General features: G+C 47.6%; 2 protein-coding genes across 2 annotated transcripts in view; one reads left to right on the plus strand and one right to left on the minus strand.

The window, feature by feature from the left end:
- LOC122543548 (uncharacterized) overlaps positions 1-22,078 on the minus strand; it is a 398,874-nt gene that overhangs the window by 13,264 nt on the left and 363,532 nt on the right. The window lies entirely within an intron of this gene.
- LOC148144602 (uncharacterized) lies at positions 13,341-19,400 on the plus strand. The gene is made up of 2 exons (XM_087974923.1): positions 13,341-13,419; positions 15,310-19,400. The coding sequence occupies exon 2, from the start codon at positions 15,696-15,698 to the stop codon at positions 16,617-16,619; it is 924 nt and encodes a 307-aa protein (XP_087831049.1). The 5' UTR covers positions 13,341-13,419; positions 15,310-15,695; the 3' UTR covers positions 16,620-19,400.

Genomic DNA, 22,078 nt, shown 5'->3' on the forward strand with positions numbered 1-22,078 from the left:
GGGGGATGTGTGTGCATCTGAGAGAGGCCGTGTGTATGAGAGACGGTCCACATGAGTGCCTGATTATGTAAATGCGTGTGTGCATGTGTGCGTGTAAGAGAATGCAGTGACTTGAGGTCACCTGGAGTGTGACATGAACCCAAGGTCGGTTGAGGCCATCCTCGTGAGTACTGAACTTGGCCATCAGCCTCTGCTCAGCCACGAGGAACAAGTAAGCAATTACACAACACACATTGAGGAGGGCAGGGTGGGACTTGTCTTTCGATTTGCAGAAGGTGGGGGGTTCTGGACGCTGTGATCCAGGGCAAACACATGTTGGAGGACCTTCGGTTCAGAGAGCTGGTAGCCAGGCTGCAGACACGTTGGGGGGAACGGGAGTAACTTTAATCTGACACTTTATTTCGGTAAATGATCATTCCCCTCTGGACAGAGCCTTCTGATTGGGTCAGTGCACAGGGTCATGAGGGTGTGAGCATGTGTCAGGCAGGTAAAGGGAATCTGAGAGAGAGCTGCAGGGGGGAGGAGCTAATGACTGGGTGCTGGGAGTAAGAACAATGTTGGGGAGGGAGAGGTGGTGGCAAGGGACAGAATAGTGACAGCGAGTGTATCGGTTCCCTCCAGTTGGCAGCAGGAGGCCAGATGGCATCGGTGTGTGTCTGGCGCCAGGATTCGGGAACCGATGTGCTCAGGGTCGGAGAAGTGGGAAAGGGAGGTTGCAGCGGGTGTGGTCCAACAATGTCAGGAGGAGAGGGCCTCTGGTGAGAAGTTAGAAACTACAAAGACTAAGCTCTGGGCGGGATGGTGACTTAATGGTTAGCACTGCTGCCTCACAGTGCCAGGGACCCAGTTTCAATTCCAGCCTCGGGTGACTGTCTGTGTGGAGTTTGGCACATTCTTCCTCCTTGTGTCTGTGTGGGTTACCTCTGGATGCTCTGGCTTCCTCCCACAGTCCAAAGACCTGCAAGTTTAGGGTGGATCGGATATGCAGGTTAGGGTGAGTTAGCTATGGGGAACTGCAGGCCTGTAATGTGAGTGGGTGGGTCTGAGTGGAATGCTGTTCAGAAGGTCAGTGTGAGTTTGATTGGCTGAATGGCCTATCGGGGCTATATGATTCTATATTGAGAAATGATTGCCCCAAGTCTGCTATGGGAGGAGTGAGTTCCAGTTTGTGGAACACTGACGCCAGGGGAATGTGGGATTTGTGCTAACTCTCACCCAACCCACTCCCACCCCATCCATTCTTCCTCTGCCCCTCCATTCTCTCCACCCTGTCCCTCCAGTCTTTCTCTTGCCCCCACCCTCTGTAATTCTCTGTTTCCTCTGTCCCCCATCCTCTGTCCCCCATCCATTCTCTTCCCCACCCCCTAACCTGTCCTTTCTCATGCCTCAAGCCATCTTTGATTGCTGTATCACGCCCTTCTGAGAAGAGAGAGTGAGAATGGATAGTGATGACTCTACCTGGGACATAGGGGTGCATGAGAAATGGCTGATCTATAAAACTGAGAATAGCTAAAGTGAAATATTCAGAAACATCATTGAAGAGTGAAAACATGTTCAATTTTTTTCAAAAAAAAGCTGCAGACATGGTTCTGAAACTTGCATTCAAATATGCGCAGGCAAAAGTGAGGACTGCAGATGCTGGAAACCAGAGTTTAACCTTTGTTGATTTTAACCTTACTATAATCCTCTTGCAAGGATGCCTACCTTGAAGAAGTTCTCCTCCTCTCTCCACAAGAATCTCAGGAGTCTCTCTCTCTCACTGTAACCTCCAGGTCATCTCCTCTGCCCTGAAGCTCTTCAACCACGCACTGAACCTCATTTCCCCTCCCCCCATCGTACCCCAGATTCAAACTTCCAGCTCAGCACTGTCCTCATGACCTGTCTTACCTGCCAATCTCCCTTCCCACCTATCCCCTCCACCCTCCCCTCTGACATTTCACCTCCATCCTCACCCCCATTCACCAATGGTACTCTTTGCTACCTTCTTCCCAACCCCCTCAATTTATCTCTCCACCCTGGAGGCTTCCTGCCTCTATTCCTGATGGAGGGCTTTTGCCCGAAACGTCAATTTTCCTGCACCTCGGATGCTGCCTGACCTGCTGTGCTTTTCCAGGACCACTCTGATCTAAACTCCACTTCAAATATGCGCAGTTAGGCCACTGTTGCTGACAGGCTGTAAGGGCTGAATGGGTATGTCTTGTCAAATGGTTCCAACTATGTCGAAACAGATTCATATTGTTGTAACGCAAGGAAACGAACCTTCGGTCCTTGCTAACCTGATATCCTAAATTAATCTCATGACCAATTTGCCAGCATTTGACCCATATCTTTCTCAACCCTTCGTATTCATGTACCAATCCAGATGCCTTTTAAATGTTGTCACTGTACCAGCCTCCGCCATTTCCTCTGGCAGCTCATTCCATACACAACAGGCCATTCTGTGTGAAAACGTTGCCCCTTAGGTTCCTTTTAAATCTTTCCCCTCTCCCCCTAAACGGATGCCCTCTAGTTTTGAATACCCTCTATCTACCCTGCGAAAAGACATTACAAAAGTTGAGCAGCCAGAGCTACTGGGGGAAAAACATTTCGCTCCAGCCTTTCTTTTTCTCCTATAGTGAAGAAGGCGTTTGGTATGCTTTCCTTTATTGGTCAGAGTATTGAGTACAGGAGTTGGGAGGTCATGTTGCAGCTGTATAGGACATTGGTTAGGCCACTGTTAGAATATTGTGTGCAATTCTGGTCTCCTTCCTATCAGAAGGATGTTGCGAAACTTGAAAGGGATCAGAAAAGATTTACAAGGATGTTGCCAGGGTTGGAGGGTTTGAGCTACAGGGAGAGGCTGAACAGGCTGGGGCTATTTTCCCTGGAACGTCGGAGGCTGAGGGGTGACCTTATAGAGGTTTACAAAATTATGAGGGGCATGGATAGGGTAAATAGGCAAAGTCTTTTCCCTGGGGTCGGGGAGTCCAGAACTAGAGGGTGTAGGTTTAGGGTGAGAGGGGAAAGATATAAAAGAGACATAAGGAGCAACTTTTTCATGCAGAGGGTGGTACAGGTATGGAATGAGCTGCCAGAGGATATGGTGGAGGCTGGTACAATTGCAACATTTAAGAGACATTTGGATGGGTATATGAATAGGAAGGGTTTGGAGGGATATGGGTCGGGTACTGGCAGGTGGAACTAGATTGGGTTGGGATATCTGATCGGCGTGGATGGGTTGGACCGAAGGGTCTGTTTCCATGCTGTACATCTCTATGACTCTATGACTCCTGCTCCCAATTCTCATACTCTATGTTGCCAGGACAGCAAGAGACCTTAAGACACAGGAACACAAATTAGGCCATTCAGCCCATCAGGTCTTCTCCACCATTCAATCATAGCTGATAGGTTTCTCAACCCCATTCTCTCATTTTCTCCCCATAACCCTTGATCTCCTTGATACTCAAGAACCTCTCTATCCTCAGTGACCTGGCCTTTTCTGGAAGTGAATTCAATAGATTCACCACTCTGGCTGAAGAAGTTTCTCCTTAACTCCATTCTAAAAGGTCTTCCCTATAGTCTAAGGCTGTGCCCTTGGGTCCTGCTCTCTCCTACCAATGGAAACCATTTCCAATCCTCTCTGTCCAAGGCCATTCAGTATTCTGTTTGTTTCACTTAGGTCCCCCCCTGAGTGTGGGCCTGTTAATCAGCATGTACCAGCAGGTACAGCAGGGATTAGGTTCAGCAAAGTGAGAATGGAGGGAGTGTGTGTGGAATGGAGATTTTCAGCTTTTAGGGAATAAGAGAGGAAAGGAAGTTTTGTATAAATTAGTATTGATCGGAGTGGCAGATGGAGTTTAATTCAGATAAATATGAGGTGTTGCCTTTTGGTGAGGCAAATCAGGACTTACACAGTTATGAGGAGTGTTACTGAATAAAGAGACCTTGTACTGCAGGTTCATTGTTCCTTTGAAAGTGGAGATGCAGGTAGATAGGATAGTGAAGAAAACGTTTGGTATGCTTTCCTTTATTGGTCAGTGCACTGAGTAAAGGAGTTGGCAGTTCATGTTGCGGCTGCGCTGGGCATTGGTTAGGCCACAGTTGGAACTGCATTCTGTTCTGGTCTCCCTGCAAAAAGGAAAGAGGTTGTGAAACTTTTGAAAGGGTTCAGAAAAGATTGACCAGGCTGTTGCCAGAGTTGGACGGTTTGAGCTACAAGGATAGGGTGGGTGTGGTTTCCCTGGAGAGTCAGAGGCTGAGGGGTGACCTTAGAGAAGTTCGTAAGGGGCTTGGATAAGGTGAATAGCCAAGATCTTTTCCCTGGATAGGGGAGTCCAAAACTAGAGGGTATGGTTTGAGGTGAGAGGGGAAAGATTTGAAAGGGACCTGAAGGCCAGCTTTTTCACACAGAGGGTGGTGCAATCTGCCAGAGGAAGTGGTGGAGGCTGGTACAATTACAACATTTAAAAGGCATCTGGATGGGGACATAAATAAGGAGGTTGAAAGGGATATGGGCTAAATGCTGGCAAATGGGACTAAATTAATTTAGGATATGTGGTCGGCATGGACGAGTTGGATTGAAGGGTCTGTTTCCATGCTGTATGGCTCCATTTGTCTTTGGTGAAAGCAGAAGTGTGGTTGTGAAGACTGGACTTTCAGAGCAGTTTTCAAAGATGTTTTCCCCTTACTGGGAGCAGAAGTAGTTACAATGAAATCTTTCATTTGTGAGACAGCAACTGAGTGAGTGAGTACATCCGGGCTTTTGGTGGAAAGTGGGAATTCATTGCACTGTGGGGATGAAGTGCTCGAAGGTTTACCAGCAGGAAGTAAAGTGTGCTGAGCAAGGAGCCCAGTGAAGGGGTAGGTGGGTTTTTCTTTTAAGCTGCTCATTTCTTTCAGCCTCCAACATTATATTTCCAATGCTGTGCATCAGAAAGAGCGGTGAATCTTAGGATTTTCAGTACTGCAGATATTGCATTGTTCCATCAGCATTGGGAGGTGTGGGTTGTATCACTAGAAACAATTAAGCAGTTAGATAACGCACATACAAGAGGGCAGGGTGGGACTTGTCTTTCGATTTACAGAAGATGGGAGGTTCTGGGTGCTGTGATCTGGGGCAAAAACGACTGTGGTATATCATAGAATACCAATAGTGTGGGTGTAAGCCATTCGGCCCATCAGGTCCACAGTGACCCTTCCAAATCTCTTCTCTCTCCCCCTCCCAACACTCAGGTTATTTCTGCTGGTGGGTGAGATAAGGCCTCAAGATTAGGGGGAGTAATTCTTTAAAAATACAACAGTTTATGATGAAAGTGGATGATTTTGGACAGAGATGAGGAGGAAGTGCTTTTCTGGGAGAGTCATGAATGTATGGAATTCTCTGCCCACGGAAGCAGTAGAGGCAGCTTCATTAAGTATATTCAAGGCACAGTTGGATGGGTGTTTGCATGGTAGGGAAATTAAGGGTATTTGGGATAATGCAGGTAGGAGGAGCTGAAATAATGGATAGATCAGCAATGATCTTAATGAATGGTGGAGCAGGCTGGATGGGCCAAATGGCCTACTGCTGCTTCTATTCCTACAAAACTATAACCTTGCATTTCCCATGGCTAACCCACCTGACCTGCACATCCCTGGACACTGTGGGCAATTTAGCATGGCCAATCCAAATCAAGGCTGGTGAGCAATGTAGTGATGTGGAAAATGAGCACCTGAGAATGATAGAAAGGGACAAGGTAAATGTCCCAGCAATCAAAACTGGATTCAAAAGATCACAAAAATTGAAACGGAAGACTGTGTTTGAATGTGTGCTGCATTGTAACAAAAGTGAATGAATTGACTGCACACATTGAAGAGAATAATTATGATCTGAGACTCCTTACAGAGACATGGCTTCAGGATGACAAGGATTGGATCCTGAATATCGAGGGGTGCGTGCCATTCAAGTTGAATGGGAAGCTGGGTAAAGGCAGAGGATTGGCACTGCTAATCAACGCACTGATAACATGGTCCTGATTTCTCTGTCCTCTGTTGATCACCCTGTTCCCACAGAGTAAGATGTCGGTCTGTTCTCAGCTCTGCTGGATTCCTGCTGAAGCTCTGATTTCAGCCCCCCCACACCTTTTACACCTTGTGGAACAATAAAACATTCAGCTGATCAAGACCCAACCCACAATCTCCGAGTCTGTCAACCATCCAGACAGTGAGTGAGTCATAGTAGTGGGGAGCAAAGAAGAAAATTGAAACAAAATTAGGAATTAAACACAAACATTTATGTTCTTTCATTCAGAAGGAAACCGGAAATAGGGGTCTCCCAGGATTCTTATGGTGCACTACTTGAGGAATTCTCTCTCCTTTACATCTGTTTGGTGTCCAGCTATGATTTATAACAATATTTACATCAACAGAAATAAAGCACCTGTTATCAAATAGACAGAGATATGCAACACAGGAATGGATTTTTCGATCAAACAGATCCATGCTGATAAGATGTAAATCTGGTTCCATTTGGCTGATATCCCTCCAAGCCCTTCCTATTCACATACCCATCCAGATGGCTTTTAAATGTAATTGTACCAGCCTTCACCACTTCCTCTGGCAGCCTATTCCATATGCGCACCACACTGTGTGAAATTGTTGCCCCTTAGGTCTCTTTTAAATCTTTCCCATCTCGCCCCAAACCTATGCCCTCTAGTTTTGGACACCATCACAGAGGCGCTAATGCAATGCGGGGTACGTTGGGGTCCAAACGATCGAATGTTGTAGGGCACTCTATAGTCAGAGGACAGAAGGACATTTCTGTGGCCAGCTGTGATAAATCCAATTTGGTGTGTTGTCTCCCTGGTGCGAGAATTAAGAATGTCTGAGAGAGGGTGCAGAATGTTCTCAAAGGGGAGAGGGACAGCAGGAGGTCATTGTACACATTGGAACCAATGACATAGGAAGGGAAGAGGATGAGATTCTGAAGGGAGAATATAGAAAAATAAGCAGGAATTTAAAAAGGAGGTCCTCGGGGTAGTAATATCCGGATTACTCCTGGTGCTACGAGCTAGTGAGGATAGGAATAGGAGGATAAGGCAGACGAATGCGTGGCTGAGGAGCTGGTGTATGGGATCCACATTTTTGGATCATTGGAATCTTCTGGGGCAGAATTGACCTGTACAAGAAGGATAGATCGCACCTGAATTGGAAAGAGACTAATATATTGGCAGGGAGATTTGTAAGAGCTGCTCGGGAAGATTTCAACTAGAAAGGTGGGGGAGGTGGGACCCAGGGAGATAGTGAGGAAAGAGATCAAACTGAGACTGGTACAGTTGAGAACAGAAGCGAGTCAAACAGTCAGGGCAGGCAGGGACAAAGCAGAGAACAAGGTAGGACTGATGAATTAAACTGCATTTATTTCAATGCAAGAGGCCTAACAGGGAAGGCAGATGAACTCAGAACATGGTTAGGAACATGAGACTGGGATATCATCGCAATTACAGAAACGTGGCTCAGGTATGGGCAGGACTGGCAGCTTAATGTTCCAGGGTACAAATGCTACAGAAAGGCCAGAAAGAGAGGCAAGAGAGGAGGGGGAGTGGTATTTTTGATAAGGGATAACATTACAGCTGTACTTAGGATGTTCCTGGAAATATATCCAGGGAGGTTATTTGGGTATAACTGAGAAATAAGAAAGGGATGATCACCTTATTGGGATTGTATTATAGACCCCCTAATAGTCAGCGGGAAATTGAGAAAGGAGGTTTCAGTGGGTGGCATGGTGGCACAGTGGTTAGCACTGCTGCCTCACAGTGCCAGAGACCCGGGTTCAATTCCCGCCTCAGGCGGCTGACTGTGTGGAGCTTGCACATTCTCCCCGTGTCTGCGTGGGTTTCCTCCGGGTGCTCCGGTTTCCTCCCACAGTCCAAAAATGTGCAGGTTAGGGTGAATTGACCATGTTAAATTGCCCGTAGTGTTAGGTGAAGGGGTAAATGTAGGGGAATGGGTCTGGGTGGGTTGCTCTTCGGAGGGTCGGTGTGGACTTGCTGGGCCGAAGGGCCTGTTTCCACACTGTAAGTAATCTAGTCTAATCTAATCTTATCTGTAAGAATAATAGGGTGGTTATGGTAGGGGATTTTAGCTTTCCAAACATAGACTAAGACTGCCATAGTGTTGAAGGTTTAGATGGAGAGGAATTTCTATGTATACAAGAAAATTTTCTGATTCAGCATGTAGATGTACCTACTGCAAAAGTACAAAACTTGACCTACTCTTGGGAAATAATGCAGGACATGTGGCTGAGGGGTCAGTGGGGGAGCACTTTGGGGCCAGCTACCATAATTCTATTAGCTTTAAAATAATGATGGAAAAGGATAGACCAGATCTAAAAGTTGAAGTTCTGAATTGGAGAAATTTTGACGGTATTAGGCAAGACCTTTCAAAAGCTGATTGGGTGCAGATGTTCGCAGGTAAAGGGACGGCTAGAAAATGGGAAGCCTTCATAATGAGATAACGAGAATCCAGAGAAAGTATATTCCTGTCAGGGTGAAAGGAAAGCTGGTAGGTGTAGGGAATGCTGGATGACTAAACAAATTGATGGTTTGGTTAAGGATAAAAAGGAAGCATGTGTCAGGATAGATCAAGTGAATCCATAGCGTAAAAAGGCAGTAGGAGTATACGTAAGAGAGAAATCAGGAGGGCAAAAAGGGGACATGAGATAGCTTTGGCAAATAGGGTTAAGGAGAATCCAAAGGGCTTTTCTCAATACACTAAGGACAAAAGGGTAAGTAGGGAGAGAATAGGACCCCTCAAAGATCAGCAAGGCGGCATTTGTGTGGTGTTGCAGGGGATGGAGGAGATCCTAAACGAGTATTTTGCATCAGTGTTTACTGTGCAGAAGGACATCGAAGACATAGAATGTAGGGAAATAGATGGTGTCATCTTGAAAAATGTCTTTACTACTGAGGAGACATGCTGGATGTCTTGAAACACGTAACGGTGGATAAATCCCCAGGACCTGATCAGATGTATCTGAGAACTCTGGGAAGCTAGGGAAGTGATTGCTGGGCCCTTTGCTGAAATATTTGTATCATCGATAGTCACAGGTGAGGTGCCGGAAGACTGGAGGTTGGCAAACGTGGTGCCAGTTTTTTTTTGCAGCAGAGAACAATGGGAGCTGGGTGGAAGTGAAGTCGGAGCGCAAAGCCGGTCGGGAAGGTAAGTGATTGTTATTTGAGTGGGTGGGATCATGCTGTAAGGTTGAGTGAAATAGGAGTTCAAGTGGACAGGGCCTGGGAAATGAATAATCAAGGATACACGTGCTATCGTAAGGACAGACTGACGGGCAGAGGGGGTGGGGTGGCCATGTTGGTAAGGGATGATATTCAGTCCCTTGCGCGGGGGGACCTAGAGTCAGGGGATGTAGAGTCAGGGTGGATAGAGCTGAGAAATTCTACGGGTAAAAAGACCCTCTTGGGAGTTATCTACAGGCCCCCAAACAGTAGTCTGGATGTCGGATGTAAGTTGAATCAGGAGCTGAAATTGGCCTGTCGTAAAGATGTCACTACAGTTGTTATGGGGGATTTCAACATGCAGGTAGACTGGGAGAATCAGGATGGTATTGGGCCTCAAGAAAGAGACTTTGTGGAGTGCCTCAGAGATGGATTTTTAGAACAGCTGGTGCTGGAGCCTACCAGGGAGAAGGCAATTCTGGATCGGGTATTGTGCAACGAACCAGAATTGGTCAGAGACTTCGAAGTGAAGGAGCCATTGGGATGTAGTGACCATAATACAATAAGGTTCAATCTGCAATTTGAGAGGGAGAGGGTACAGTCGGAAGTGACAATATTTCTGTTGAATAAAGGGAACTATGGAGCTATGAGGGAGGAGCTGGCCAAAGTTCAATGGTGCAATACCTTAGCAGGGATGACCGTGGAGGAACAATGGCAGATATTTCTGTGTATAATGCAGAAGATGCAGGATCAGTTCATTCCAAAAAGGAAGAAAGATCCGCAGGAGTGGCTGACGAGGGAAATTAAGAAACATATAAAGTTAAAAGAGAAAAGGTATAACATAGCAAAAATAAGTGGGAAAACAGAGGACTGGGAAGCTTTTAAAGAACAACAGAAGTTACTAAGAAGGAAATACATAGAGAAAAAATGAGGTATGAAGGTAAACTGGCCAAAAATATAAAGGAGGATAGTAAAAGCTTTTTTAGGTATGTGAAAGGCAAAAAAATGGTTAAAACTAAAATTGGGCCCTTGAAGACAGAAACAGGGGAATATATTACGGGGAACAAAGAAATGGCAGAAGACTTGAATTGGTACTTCAGATCTGTGTTCACTGGGGAAAACACAAGCAATCTCCCTGAGGTAACAGTGGCTGAATTAGATTAGATTACTTACAGTGTGGAAACAGGCCCTTCGGCCCAACAGGTCCACACTGACCCGCTGAAGCGTAACCCACCCAGACTCATTCCCCTATACCTAACATTACGGGTAATTTAGCATGGCCAATTCACCTGATCTGCACATCTTTGGACTGTGGGAGGAAACTGGAGCACCCGGAGGAAACCCACGCAGACACGGGGAGAATGTGCAAACTCCACACAGTCAGTCACCTGAGGCGGGAACTGAACCCAGGTCTCTGGCGCTGTGAGGCAGCAGTGCTAACCACTGTGCCACCGTGCCGCCCACAAGGACCTGAACTGAAGGGAATTTATATTTGCCAGGAATTGATGTTGGAGAGACTGTTAGGTCTGAAGGTTGATAAGTCCCCGGTGCCTGATGGTCTACATTCCAGGGTACTGAAGGAGGTGGCTCGAGAAATCGTGGATGCGTTGGTGATTATTTTCCAGAGTTCGATAGATTCGGGATCAGTCCCTGCGGATTGGAGGGTGGCTAATGTTATACCACTTTTTAAGAAAGGTGGGAGAGAGAAAGCAGGAAATTATAGACCAGTTAGTCTGACCTCAGTGGTGGGAAAGATGCTGGAGTCTATTATAAAGGATGAAATTACGACACATCTGGATAGTAATAACAGGATAGCTCAGAGTCAGCATGGATTTATGAAGGGGAAATCATGCTTGACTCATCTTCTGGAATTTTTTGAGGATGTAACTCTGAAGATGGATGAGGGAGATCCAGTGGATGTAGTGTACCTGGACTTTCAGAAAGCTTTTGATAAAGTCCCACATAGGAGGTTAGTGAGCAAAATTAGGGCGCATGGTATTGGGGGCAAAGTACTAACTTGGATTGAAAGTTGGTTGGCTGATAGGAAACAAAGAGTAGTGATAAGCGGCTCCATTTCGGAATGGCAGGCAGTGACCAGTGGGGTACCGCAAGGATCAATGCTGGGACCACAGCTTTTTACAATATATATTAATGATATAGAAGATGGTATTAGTAATAACATTAGCAAATTTGCTGATGATACAAAGGTGGGTGGCAGGGTGAAATGTGAGGAGGATGTTAGGAGATTATAGGGTGCCTTGGACAGGTTCGGTGAGTGGTCAGATGCATGGCAGATGCAGTTTAATGTGGATAAATGTACGGTTATCCGCTTTGGTGGCAAGAACAGGAAGGCAGATTACTACCTAAATAGAATTAATTTAGGTAAAGGGGCAGTTGAGAGAGATCTGGGTGTTCTTGTACACCAGTCAATGAAGGTAAGCATGCAGGTACAGCAGATAGTGAAGAAGGCTAATAGCATGCTGGCCTTCATAACAAGAGGGATTGAGTATAGAAGCAAAGAGGTTCTTCTGCAGCTGTACAGGGCCCTGGTGAGACCACACCTGGAGTTTTGTGTGCAGTTCTGGTCTCCAAATTTGAGGAAAGACATTCTGGCTATTGAGGGAGTGCAGCGTAGGTTCATGAGGTCAATTCCTGGAATGGCGGGACTACCTTACACTGAAAGACTGGAGCGACTGGGCTTGTAACCCTTGAGTTTAGAAGACTGAGAGGGGATCTGATTGAGACATATAAGATTATTAAAGGATTGGACACTCTGTCAGCAGGAAACATGTTTCCGCTGATGGGTGAGTGCCGAACCAGAGGACACAGCTTAAAAAATACGGGGTAGACCATTTAGGACAGAGATGAGGAGAAACTTCTTCACCCAGAGAATGGTGGCTGTGTGGAATGCTCTGCCCCAGAGGGCAGTGGAGGCCCAGTCTCTGGATTCATTTAAGAAAGAGTTGGATAGAGCTCTCAAGGATAGTGGAATCAAGGGTTATGGAGATAAGGCAGGAACAGGATACTGATTAAGGATGATCAGCCATGATCATATTCTGGATCAGTGGTGCTGGAAGAGCACAGCAATTCAGGCAGCATCCGAAAAGCTTCGAAATCGACGTTTCGGGCAAAAGTCCTTCATCAGGAATAAAGGCAGAGAGCCTGAAGCGTGGAGAGATAAGCTCGAGGAGGGTGGGGGTGGGGATAGAGTAGCATAGAGTACAATGGGTGAGTGGGGGAGGAGATGAAGGTGATAGGTCAGGGAGGAGAGGGTGGAGTGGATAGGTGGAAAAGGAGCTGGGCAGGTCGGACAAGTCCGGACAAGTCAGGGGATCGAGTTGCTGGAGGTTAGAAGCTAGGATGAGGTGGGGGAAGGGGAAATGAGGAAGCTGTTGAAGTCCACATTGATGCCCTGGGGTTGAAGTGTTCCGAGGCGGAAGATGAGGCGTTCTTCTTCCATGCGTCTGGTGGTGAGGGAGCGGCGGTGAAGGAGGCCCAGGACTTCCATATCCTCGGCAGAGTGGGAGGGGGAGTTGAAATGTTGAGCCACGGGGCGGTTTGGTTGATTGGTGCGGGTGTCTCGGAGATGTTCCCTAAAGTGCTCTGCTAGGAGGCGCCCAGTCTCTCCAATGTAGAGCAGACCGCATCGGGAGCAACGGATACAATAAATGATATTAGTGGATGTGCAGGTAAAACTCTGATGGATGTGGAAGGCTCCTTTAGGGCCTTGGATGGAGGTGAGGGAGGAGGTGTGGGCACAGGTTTTACAGTTCCTGCGGTGGCAGGGGAAAGTGGGAGGGTGGGTCGTAGGGGGGCGTGGACCTGATCATATTGAATGGTGGGTGCAGGCTCGAAGGGCTGAATGGCCTACTCCTGCACCTATTGTCTATTGTGTATTAAAAACTGAAAATCTATCAGTGGAGTATTAGCAACATGGCCATAGAACACAGTGCGCATGTTCGCCGGTGTCAGCAAGCACTGCGCATGTTCGCCGGTGTCAGCAAAACACTGCGCAGGTTCCTGGCGACCAGCGGAAACGCTCCGCCAGCCTGTTTTGATTGACCAATGGGAAGCCCTGGAGGGCCAGATTGCGACTGGTCCTCCTGCCTATCAGAGCAAACCGATTGTCTGAATGCGGAAGTTCTACCGGGAAGCTGCTGCTCCTCTCTCTCTGAACAAAGATTGAGCTTCAGTGCAGACTGCAACTTCCCTTGTCTGTCCAACATGTGTGAGTACAGCACCCTCGTTTTTCACGCCCTTTTTAAAAAAAAATTCTGGGTTTTAATTGTTGACTTGCAGCAACTGAAAGGGAAGGAAATGAATCCAGGGAGGGGACAGACTCTGGATAATAAGACATGGTCTTTTCCCTGGGCTGGGGGTGTCCAGAACTAGAGGGGCATAGGTTTAGGGTGAGGAAGGTTTAGAGGCCGAGTGCTGGAAAATGGGTCTAGATTAATTTCGGATATCTGGTCAGCATGGACGAGTTGGACCGAAGGGTCTGTTTCCATGCTGTATGACTCGAATCGTCTTCAGTGAAAGCAGAAGTGTCGTTCTGAAGTCTGGACTTTCGGAGCAGCTTTCAAAGATGTTTTGTCCTTACTGGGAGCAGAACTTGCAACGGAATCTTTCATTTGTGAGACAGCAACTGAGTGAGTGAGTACATCCGGGATTTTGGTGGAAAGTGGGAATTCATTGCACTGTGGGCATGAAATGCTTTAAGGCAGTAAGTACAGCGTGCTGAGTGGGGAGCCTAGTGAAGAGTTAGGTGGGTTTTTGTTTTTAACTGTTCATTTCGTTCAGCCTCCAACATTGTATTTCTGATACACTGCATCAGTAACTGGTATTGCTGGAAGCTTTATGATTCTCAGTACTATAAGTATTGCATTGTTTCATCAGCATTGTAAAGGATACTGGCAGCAGCAGGAGGTGTGGACTGTATTCACTAGATAAGCACTTAGATAACACACATATGAGAGGGCAGATTGGGACTTGTCTTTCAATTTGCAGAAGATGAGTGGTTCTGCATGTTGTGATCCTGGGTGCACACAACTGTGGTAAATCATAGCCCTACAGTGTGGAAGCAGGTCATTCAGCACATCAAGTCCACACTGACCCTTCTGAAGAGCATGCAACCCAACTCCTGCTTAATGTTTGTTCATTAGGAAGTAAACCAGAAGTAGGGATCTCCCAAGATTCTTACAATGTCCTCCCTGAGGAATTCTCTCTCCCTTACATCTAAGTATTAGTAACCAGCTCTGATTTATAACAATATCAGCAGAAATAAAGCATTTGTTATCAAACAGACATAGAGATAAACAGCACTGAAATAGACACTTGTTTTCTCTCCTGCATGTGCGCGCACACACGAGCCTAAGGGGTGAATTTGTATTTGTAGAATTGTATTTGCAGATACAATCGATGTGCTTTTTTTTTAGCAGAAATCAGCAGAGAGCCAATGTAGGCAGTGAATACATATAATATTTTGTAAATTCCACTTTGGAAATGACTCAAAATTGGGATGCAGACAGACTCTGACCTTACACCTTTAATGCATCGTCTGAGCTGAGGTGTCACCTTTTGTTACAAAAACTTAAGTTAACTTGAGAAGGTGACTTGTGAGAAGTTCTGGGATTTACATATTAATGATGCCTAATATTAATGTCTAAAAGAGGAAAGACTAATATTTGCCATGCTTGTGTGTTCAGTTTCTCTCTGGTGTCAGTGTTAATGCCCCCAGAACGTTAACCATTTTGTGTCTGGTTGCTTCTCAAGAAGCTGGTTCATCCTAAATTTATACACTTTTTTTTTTGTTGCTTCTCAGAATCAGACCTGCTCACTCTCTGCAGTATCCCAATGTCATGAAAGATGGAGTTATCCAAAGAGATGTCAGTCTTGACCTTTTTTGCTTTTCTGTCCCTGTAAGGTCCTGAATCAGCATCTTCAGGGGAATTAGATAGAGCAAAATGAGAACAGAGGGGGAGAGAGAGAGAGAGAGTGGGATGGTGCTTTTAATTTTGTAGAATAACAAAAGAAAAATTGGTCCGCAGAAAGTAGAATTGCTTATTCTGAATTTCTACCCTAGACTGACAGTGATGACTTTTGTAATCTCTTCTTACAGAGTATTTGATGGTTTGCAGACGGAAGTTTCAAAATCAAAAGGTCGACTCTCCTGCTCCTCGGATGCTGCCTGACTCACTGTGCTTGTCCAGCGCCACACTTTTCAACTCTGACTCTCCAGTGTCTGCAGTCCACACTTTCACATCAATGTCTGACAGTCACTCAATCTGTCAGGACTACAACGATTTTCAACAATGATTCTGTGAGAGGGAGCAAAGCTTTTATGTTCCAGTTTCAGTAAGTTTTCAGCATCAGTGGGAGTGGATGAGAGGCCCTACTGTTTCAGCGCACTGAGTGTGGAGCCTGAAACAGTTATACGGCCTGGGAAGAGGAATTCACGGCAGGGAGGGGCTGTACACGCGTTTGTGTGCAGCTGAAACTTCGGCCATGGAGAAACCTGAGGAATCCCGCCCCTTGGAGAAACCGTGGAAGTGTGGCGACTGCGGGAAAGGCTTCCGTGCCCCATCTGCCCTGGAGACTCATCGGCGCAGTCACACCGGGGAGAGGCCGTTCTCCTGCCCCAAGTGTGGGAAGGAATTTACCAATTCCTCCGCTCTGAGGAGGCACCAGTGGGTCCACACCGGGGAGAGGCCCTTCAGCTGCCCCGAGTGTGGGAAGGCCTTCAGCAATTCCTCCGCCCTGCTGAGGCACCAGCGTGTCCACACTGGGGAGAGGCTGTTCTCCTGCCCCGAGTGCGGGAAGGGGTTCAGCGATTCCTCTGCCCTGCTGACCCACCGGCGGGTCCACACTGGGGAGAGGCCCTTCAGCTGCCCCGAGTGTGGGAAGGCCTTCACTCAGGCCTCCGTCCTGCTGGCCCACCGGCGCGTCCACACTGGGGAGAGGCCCTTCACTTGCGCTGAGTGTAGGAAGGCCTTCAGCAATTCCTCCCACCTGCTGACCCACCAGCGGGTCCACACCGGCGAGAGGCCCTTCAGCTGCCCTGAATGCGGGAAGGGCTTCAGCAATTCCTCTGACTTACTAAAGCACCGGTGGGTCCACAGCGAGGAAAGGCCATTCAGCTGTCCCGAGTGCGGGAAGGGCTTTACCCAGGCCTCCAACCTGCTGACCCACCAGCGGGTCCACACTGGTGAGCGGCCCTTCAGCTGCCCCGAGTGTGGGAAGGCCTTCACCCAGGCCTCCGCCCTGCTGAGGCACCAGCGGGTCCACACTGGCGAGAAGCCTTTCCCCTGCCTCGAGTGTGGGAAGGGGTTCACGTTGTCCTGCAACTTGCAGAGGCACCAGCGGGGGCACCACTGTTCCCAACAACCAGATTGCGCCGGTGACGCTGCTGTGGGTCACCCCCAGGACTGAACCTCCTGCCTGCTCTGACAGTGGGAGAGTCAGTGGGCTTTTGTTTTTTTTTTTGTTTTGTTTTCTGCTGGACTGCAAGCACACCCCAAAATGCCACTGTGGCTCAGCGATTAGCAGTGCTGCCTCAAGCACCAGGCACATGGCTTTGATTCCACCTTGTGACAACTGTCTGTGTGGAGTTTGCGCATTCTCCCCCAGTGTCTGCATGGATTTCCTCCCACAGTCCAAAGATGTGCAGGTTGGGGTGTATTGGCCAAGCTAAATTGTCTCATAGTGTTCAGGGCTTTGTAGGTGTGGTTCCAGCAATAAAGTTTCAGCTTTGATCTCCAGCGTCTGCAGACCTCACTTTCTCCTCGAAGATTTCAACCTACTGCGAATCCTCTTACAAGGATGCCTTCCTTGAAGAAGCTCTCTGCCTCTCTCTATAAAGATTTCACCGCCTACTTGCGGAGCGATTCAGAGAGCACCTCTGGGCCACCCGGACGAACCAACCCAATCACCCTGTAGCACAGCATTTCAACTCCCCCTCCCACTCCACCGAGGATATGCAGGTCATTGGACTCATCCACCGCCAAACCACAACAACGCGACGGTCGGAGGAGGAGCATCTTATCTTCCGACTGGGAACCCTCCAACCGCAGGGGATGAACTTGGACTTCACCAGTTTCTTCATCCCCCCTCCCCCCACCTTGTCTCAGCCGAATCCCTCCAGCCCGGCACCGCCTTCCTGACCTGCAGTCTTCTTCTTGACCTCTCCGCCTCCACCCTACTCCGACCTATCACCCTCACCTTGACCTCTTTCCACCTATCACATTTCCAACGCCCCTCCTCCAAGTCCCTCCTCCCTACCTTTTATCTTCTCCTGCTGAACACTCTCTGCTCATTCCTGAAGAAGGGCATGTGCCCGAAACGTCGAATCTTCTGTTCCCTAGATGCTGCCTGACCTGCTGTGCTGTTCCAGCAATAAAGTTTCAGCTTTGTAGGTGTGGTGCATTAGTCAGGGGTAAATGTAGAGTAGGAGGAATGGGTATGGGTGGGTTACTCTTTGGAGAGTCAGTTGTAACTTGTTGGGCCGAAGGGCCGGTTCCAAACTTTGTAGGGATTCTATGATTCTTTGAGCTTTGATTCCAGTGGGTGCTACTGCTCGACGAACCCGGGACAGCACGTTCCCACTGAAACGATCCACACAAACCACAAGATCTTCGGAGCAGAAGTTAGGCCATTCCGCCCATCGAGTCTGCTCTGTCAACCGTTCGAAACAATAAGACTGCAGATGCAGGAATCCAAAGTAGGCAAGCAGGAGGTTGGGAGAACACAGCGAGCCAGGCAGCGTCAGGAGGTGGAGAAGTCAGCGTTTTGGCTATTTATCCAAATTGTTGACTTCTCTACCTGAAACAATTTACCAGGACGTTGTCGGGAGTTGGAGGATTTGATCTACAGGGAGGGGCTGAATAGACTGGAGCTGTTTTCCCTGGAGTTTGAGGCTGAGGGGTGATTGAGAGGTTTGTAAAACCATGAGGGGCGTGGTTTGGGTAAATGGACATGGTGTTTTCCCTGGGGTGGGGGAGTCCCGAACTAGAGTGAATAGGTTCAGTGTGAGAGGGGGGAAAAATTTAAAAGGGACCTAAGGGGCAACATTTTCATGCAGAGCATGGTGCATGTATGGAATGAGCTGCCAGAGGAAGTGGTGGAGGCTGGTACAATTACAGCATTTAAAAGGCATCGGAATGGGGACATGAATGGGAAGGGTTTAGAGGGGTATGGGCCAATGTGTCTCGGTTAATTTGGGATATTTGGTCAGCATGAACCAGTTGCCCTGAAGGGTCTGTTTCCACGCTGTACATCTCTACGATTACCGGTCCTGATGTAAGTTTTAAAATCGAGTCCAAGTAACTTTTGAAAAGTTCAACCTAGTTGAGCTCACGTGCTGAAAGGTTTCAAATGAATCCCTCCGAGCGATACTGCTTATATATGCTGACTGAGACAAAGTATCCTATCAAGTTCAACACAAACCCAGAGTTGAAGAAGTCAGAAGTCACACGCCCAAGGTGATTAAAACTGGCCACAGTACTCCAAATGTGGCTTCACCAACATCTTGTATAACTAACATAGCTTCCCAACTTCTATACTCAGTGCCCTGACTGATGAAGGCCAGCGTGCCTTAAGCTTTCTTCACTGCCCTGTCTACCTATGATCTCCGAAATATAGGACCTACTCCAGACTGGATCCACAATCCAGCTGATAGAAGGCGGTTTGCTGATCTTTCTCCAGATAAGTCCCCTGGAGAGAACTTGCTGGCTGACTGTCTGTCTGACCTACTGAACCTCGCAGTGCCCCACTGCCCTCGGTTATCTAGAGGGGTTCACACACATGCATCGAATGTGGTACCGAAACCTTTACTTTATCATCTCTTTGGGATTGATCCCTATTCATTCGGTGCTATGGAGTCAAACTGCCTGGAAACAGACCCATCGGTCCAACCAGTCCATGATTCCCAACTACATTAGTGCCACCTGTCTGCTCCTGGCCTGTATCCAGTAGTCATAGTCATTGAGATGCACAGCCTGGAAACAGACTCTTCAGTCCAACACGTCCATGATCCCCAACTAAACTAGTGCCGCCTGTCTGCCCCGGCCCGTATCCGATAGACATAGAGATGCACAGCACCGAAACTGATCCTTTGGTCCAACTTGTCTATGCTGGCCAGAAAACCTAACCTAATCCGATGCAGTATTAAGAGTCCTCTTCAGCAAGAGGCCTTAACAAGCTATCGTAGTGGATTCACTAAAGTATGGGATCAGAAAAAAAGCATTTTCATCTTATACTTTGCAGACATGGTAACGAGATCTTAGTCAGTTGACAATACTATGTAAAGAGGATTATAAGACAAGGTAATGGAAAAAATGGATAAGGAATGGAAAGGGGGGAAATGTGAGATAAAATACAACAAAACGGGGGGACTTCGTGCAAACTTAATGGAGAGGTATGTGTGAAAATATAGACACTGCAGTCCTGAACATGACAGCAAAATGTCCCTTTCAGAAAGGAGCATGTGCGAGAAATCAGACAGAGATGCATAAAATTCCTACAGTGCAGAAAGAGGCCGTTTGACCCATTATGTCTGCACTGACCCAGCAAAAAGCATTCCACTCAGAATCACCCCATCCCCCTGTGTTTACCATGGCTAATCCACCTAGCCTACACATCACGGAGCAATTTAGCCTGGTCAGTCCACCCAACCTGCACGTCTTTGGACTGTGGGAGAACCTGCAAACTCCACACAGACACTCACCTGAGGCTGGAATTGAACCTGGGTCCCTGCGCTGTGAGGTAGCACTGCGCCATCTCAATATGTTATCAAATTTGAACAAATCCACGAAGTTGCAAATTTGTCCGTGTGAAGAACTTACTGCAAATGAATGGAAGCAAGAATCCATACAAAGTGCCTTTGGGAGAAATCCAAAACTTAATTCATTAATGATCGAACTTACTTCAACCTCTGGAATGGTCTGTGAGAGAGTGTATTGGAGCCCGATTCAAATATGGCATTCAAAAGAGAGTTGGATCTTTAAACTGAAAAGGAAAGTAATTGCAGTGTTCAGTGAAGAGTAGTACGAGGTACTCTGGTGACTATAATTAGGTCAGTCAGGTGGACCTCAGAATGAGTTCCCTGATTGGGGCTGTTCACCGGCCCAGTTGAGATCTCAGGTTGATAACGTTTAGTTAGATTCCCAATATCTGCAGGACGCTTTCTCTGTTCTAGTATCTACTTGAGTGACTCAAACAAAATTTGACACTATGAATTGCTCCTGTGATATCTCATGAGAGGGTTTATGATATTAACAGTGCCATATAAATTGTTGTGGGTCATATATGGCCAACTGAGAAAGGAAATAAAACTGCCTGTCATTAGATATTCATTTTTAATCCATGGAAATAAAATTAATATTTGGAAAACACACAACTTGTTATGTATTAAGTAGATCAGAAATAGGATTGGGAGTAGGCTGGGGAGAATGTAGCTTAAGAGTACAATAGGTGGATGGAGGTGGGGATGAAGGTGATTGGTGGGAAGGAAGATTGGCAGGTGGGACAGGATGTTGCTGAGCTGGGAGGTTGGAACTGGGTAAGGTGGGGGAAGGGGAAATGAGGAAACCGGTGAAGTCCACATTGATGCCCTGGGGCTGAAGAGTTCCGAGGCAGAAGATGAGGCATTTTTCTTCCAGGCGTCGGGTGGTGAGGGAGCGGCGCTGAAGGAGGCCCAGGACCTGCATGTCTTCAACAGAGTGGGAGGGGGAGTTCAAATGTTGGGCCACGGGGCGGTGTGGTTGATTGGTGCGGGTGTCCCGGAGATGTTCCCTAAAGCACTCTGCGAGGAGGCGTCCAGTCTTCCCAATGTAAAGGAGACTGCATCGGGAGCAACGGATAATAAATGACATTGGTGGATGTGCAGGTCGGAAGTGGCTGCGATGGCGGCGGAAGTGATGTCATCGATCACCGTGGGGACGGTGGCTGTTACCGGCCTAGTGGCTAATCGCGGCCGAGCTGTGCCGGAGGCCGGGGGAAGCTTCTGGAATGTTTGCGGAGCGCTGGTTTTGGAGGTGGGTATATAAAAGTTTGTGGTACTTACAGTTTTTGATGTTTGAGATGGTGTTTGTTGAGAGTATGAATTCTTCTTAGAATATAGCATAGAAGGGGTCGTTTGCAGTTCTGAGAGAGTGTGGCCCTCAGTAGAGGACTAGCTGACTATAGAGAGGTTAGATGGTGGCGGTGGAGGAGAGAGAGCCGGCGCCCGCGGCTTCCGGTTCCCAGGAGCTCAACAACCCCCCGGAGCTGGAGGAAGGTCCGAGCCCCAAGAAGCGGGGGGTCCGGCTGGAGGCTGGATTTGCTCAAGGCTTGTATCTATTAACTTATTTAAATGGTACCTACTGTAGGGGAGTATGGTTTATTTTATTATACTTACGTCTTTACTCATTTCTGCTTTGTATTTTTTATATAGTTAACTTTTACATTTCCTGTGGTCAGTACCATCCTCTCGACCTATCCAACCTGCCCATCCTCCTTCCCACCTATTTGCTCCACCCTTTTGTTTAGATTCCCTACAGTGTGGAAACAGGCCCTTCGGCCCAACAAGTCCACGTCGACCCTCCAAAGAGAAAGCCACCCCCCTATATTAACCCCTGACTAATGCACCTAACACTATGGGCAATTTAGCACGGCCAATTCACCTGACCCTGCACATCTTTGGACTGTGGGAGGAAACTGGAGCACCCGGAGGAAACCCACGCAGACACGGGGAGAATGTGCAAACTCCACACAGAGAGTTGCCCGAGGCGGGAATTGAACCCGGGTCCCTGGCACCGTGACGCAGCTGTGCTAACCACTGAGCACGAAATGTCAATTTTCCTGCTTCTCAGATGCTGCCTGACCTGCTGTGCTTTTCCAGCACTACTCTAATC

The sequence above is a fragment of the Chiloscyllium plagiosum genome, unplaced genomic scaffold (assembly GCF_037043375.1).
Source record: "Chiloscyllium plagiosum isolate Xiang-an unplaced genomic scaffold, Cpla_swu_hap1 HiC_scaffold_27, whole genome shotgun sequence".
In the NCBI taxonomy this organism is placed as follows: Eukaryota; Metazoa; Chordata; class Chondrichthyes; order Orectolobiformes; family Hemiscylliidae; genus Chiloscyllium; species Chiloscyllium plagiosum.